Below are 3,162 nucleotides of genomic sequence, written 5' to 3' on the forward strand. Positions count from 1 at the left end.
CAAAATTTTGAGATGCGACATCTAAAATAAACGCGCTAGTCCTTGGATCATTAATGTAGACTAATGCGTACCATTTGTTAAGCTTGATAATGCAATAGAAATTGACAAGGACTCTAGTGGTTTGCATAAGTCATCAAGTCAAGTCAATACTCGAATTTTGTCTTCATTTTGATTATTATACCACTTGCCCACTTGGTAGGGACTATTCGTTTGAGGGACCAATGAATTTCGAAGGAAGCAACGAGTCCATTTCCTGATATTTTATACTTCATTTGAACTGAGATCATTGGACTAAGTCCTACATTTTCTTCTATATGTACCCAACCAGAAATACGAGAACGAACCCGCTTCAGACAACAATCCTCTCTCTCTGCATCCTTCGAAATGTCTTACTCTACACCACTGCCTCAACCTTCATATGCTCGAGAACGACCCGTAGCCACCGGTGTCCCAATTGACGACTCTCCGTTCCAGAAAACCCCAATTTCATTTCAGAACCAACCCCGGCCTCAACCTCAGCCTCAACCTCTAGTTCCTTGGTCTACTGGCCTTTGCGGTTGTTTTGATGACTGCAGCAATTGTAAGTTCCTTATAATTCTTAGTCTCTGAAAATTCTACTGGAGTACACTTACACGTTTTTATCAGGATAATTGTGTTAGTTTGGTGTTTAATTAGAAGGAACGATTAACATGATAACATGTACCAGAGAAATTAAGCATTTGTCTAGCCTTAAGCCGCAACACAGCTACAATTTCTTCATCATTGACGTATACATTTATTTTGTTGCAGGTTGCTTGACATGCTGGTGCCCGTGCATTACATTTGGTCAGATATCCGAAATCCTCGATAGAGGATCCTCTGGTAAGTATAATTTAGCCCAAGATCTAGTAATTCTTGATATTTCCACTCGTACAACCATTATAATGATGATATGGTTGAATCTTTCTTTATTGAATAGTCTCCATGGTGTTAAAAGTTGAATTTGTTTGACCTGCAGCTTGTGGAGTGAACGGCGCACTGTATACCCTAATAGCAATTCTGACCGGTTGTTCTTGGGTATATTCGTGCATGTACCGTTCCAAATTCAGAAAAACCTACAACTTGGAGGGGAACAGTTGTACTGATTGCCTAATTCATTTTTGTTGCGAACCTTGTGCCCTATGCCAAGAATATAGGGAACTCAAGAACAAGGGTTTCGATGTGTCATTAGGTAAGTGCACATACCCATTCTCATATGTATATTTTCCATCATTTTCTATCAAGGAAGATGTAAAGTCTTTCATTAATGGATTGCTATGCGATATACAGGATGGCATGGTAACATGGAAAGGGGCAGAGAGGGAGATGTGGCTTTGACTCCACCTGCTGCATATGGAAGCATGGAACGATAAAGATGACGAAAAAGCATGCTTGAATTGGTTTTATTTGTGAACTTGTTCTCTGGTGTCTGCAATATCCATCTTTTTATGTAAACAGGGTTGCCATTTTGCCAAAAAGAATGTTACCCCGAAACCAAAGCATTAGCAATTGGGGCGGCGTTTTATACCATACATGTTATTTGTCTCACGCACTGGTGCATAGTAAAAGTGGTGTTTAAGCATATATTGTGAACTTCGACTGCAATAGGTAGTCTATAACTTGTGCGGGAACTTGGAATGAGTGTGAATCGTGGGGATTACTGTTTGATACGTAATCGATCAAGTGTACCTAGAGTCAGTGCTGTTTAATAGGAAGTTTAGGAAGAACACAAAGAAAAATAACAGAATACAAAGAAAAGAACATGATTTATTCCTCTAACTTCTTCTTCTTCTATTGCTTTGATAGAAAAACTCTATTACAAACCAAAAATATGGCTGCACTCCCTCTTGTTTTTCTCTCCCAACTTCTTTTTTTTTAAACTGTGAAAGAAAAACTCTATTACAAACCAAAACTATGGCTGCACTCTCTCTCGTTTTTCTTTCCCAACTTCTTTTTTTAAACTGTGAAAGAAAAACTCAACTCAAACCAAAACTATGGCTGCACTCTCTCTCGTTTTTCTCTCCACCTTTTTTCTATCCTACAAGTCTCCTCCTTTTATATGAGTGTAAACTTGCTAGAAAAGAAATAAAGCTATGAGTTTTATAACTCATCTAAACTAGGAATCCTATCTAACATAGGAAACCTCAAGACTTGTTGATCAAACAAACTTGTCGACCAACTTCTAGTATCTTCTAGACACTTTCTAGCCAAAACATGGCTCAATTAAACCTAGGCTAATGATTAGCCTCATCTGGCAGCCTTAGCTGTCACTCTGCTCCTGTTATTTGCTTCTTTAAGTTTATGTGAATACAATCTTCACGCCACTTAAGTCTTGTGCATATAATCTGCACATCCAACTACCTAGTAGTTGATACGGCTTTGTGAAGATAATCTTCACGTTACTATCTAGCCTTAATATGGCTCAATTGTCTGCTACGATACTCCTGTATCATGGCTCCCCCATTTTAGGAAGCTGAAACTCCTGTGTATGCTCTGAACTGAGGGTGGGGGAACTCAGTCTCCTCATGTTCCTTGTTGAACCAACTTTCTTTACTAGGTTAAAAACCCATTACTTTATATATTCCGCAGACTAAAGCTTAATTTCTAGCTCAGTTGTCTCGAGCTCATTCTCTAGTACCCTTGCGTAACATCCAGCTGACTTCCCACGGTCATAAACAAAATCCAAACCTTTGATTTTAGTACTGAGCTTAGTTATACCAATAGAAAACATCCGCTTCTTCCTTCTGTTTTTAAAATCTAAACATACTAGTCTCTGGTCACCATCTTCTGTTTTGCAACCAGTGACCACCATCTTCCTTTTCATCTTTCCTCGATCAAAAACAAAAGACATATGATTTGATCGATGCTGAAGTAAGAGATTATTGTAGTTCTTCCTTGTTGTTGGTACCCGACAACCAGATTCTAAGACTCTTATGTCCATCACAATGTCAATGCCACATTTCTTAGCTTGCATAATAAGATCTTCTCGTCCAAGCTCTGAGCTTCCAACAACTCTTAAACTCCTTGGTGTAGTGGCTCTGGTTTCCCTTCCCATCGTCTTGCTGGAATGCAATTACCAACATATGCCAAAACTCATCATGAGCTGACTTTTTGCAAGGACTGAATACTGACTGATAACCTTAT

The 3,162-nt window shown here is 38.9% G+C and overlaps 1 protein-coding gene across 1 annotated transcript; it reads left to right on the top strand.

Moving 5' to 3' along the window:
- The first annotated feature begins 307 nt into the window (after positions 1 to 307).
- Positions 308 to 1,602, top strand: LOC113275584 (protein PLANT CADMIUM RESISTANCE 2-like). The gene is made up of 4 exons (XM_026525119.1): positions 308 to 580; positions 790 to 861; positions 998 to 1,210; positions 1,309 to 1,602. Exons 1-4 carry the CDS (start codon positions 385 to 387, stop codon positions 1,389 to 1,391), a joined length of 564 nt encoding a protein of 187 aa, XP_026380904.1. The 5' UTR covers positions 308 to 384; the 3' UTR covers positions 1,392 to 1,602.
- Positions 1,603 to 3,162: the final 1,560 nt, after the last annotated feature.

Source organism: Papaver somniferum, chromosome 4, assembly GCF_003573695.1.
Source record: "Papaver somniferum cultivar HN1 chromosome 4, ASM357369v1, whole genome shotgun sequence".
Classification (NCBI taxonomy): Eukaryota; Viridiplantae; Streptophyta; class Magnoliopsida; order Ranunculales; family Papaveraceae; genus Papaver; species Papaver somniferum.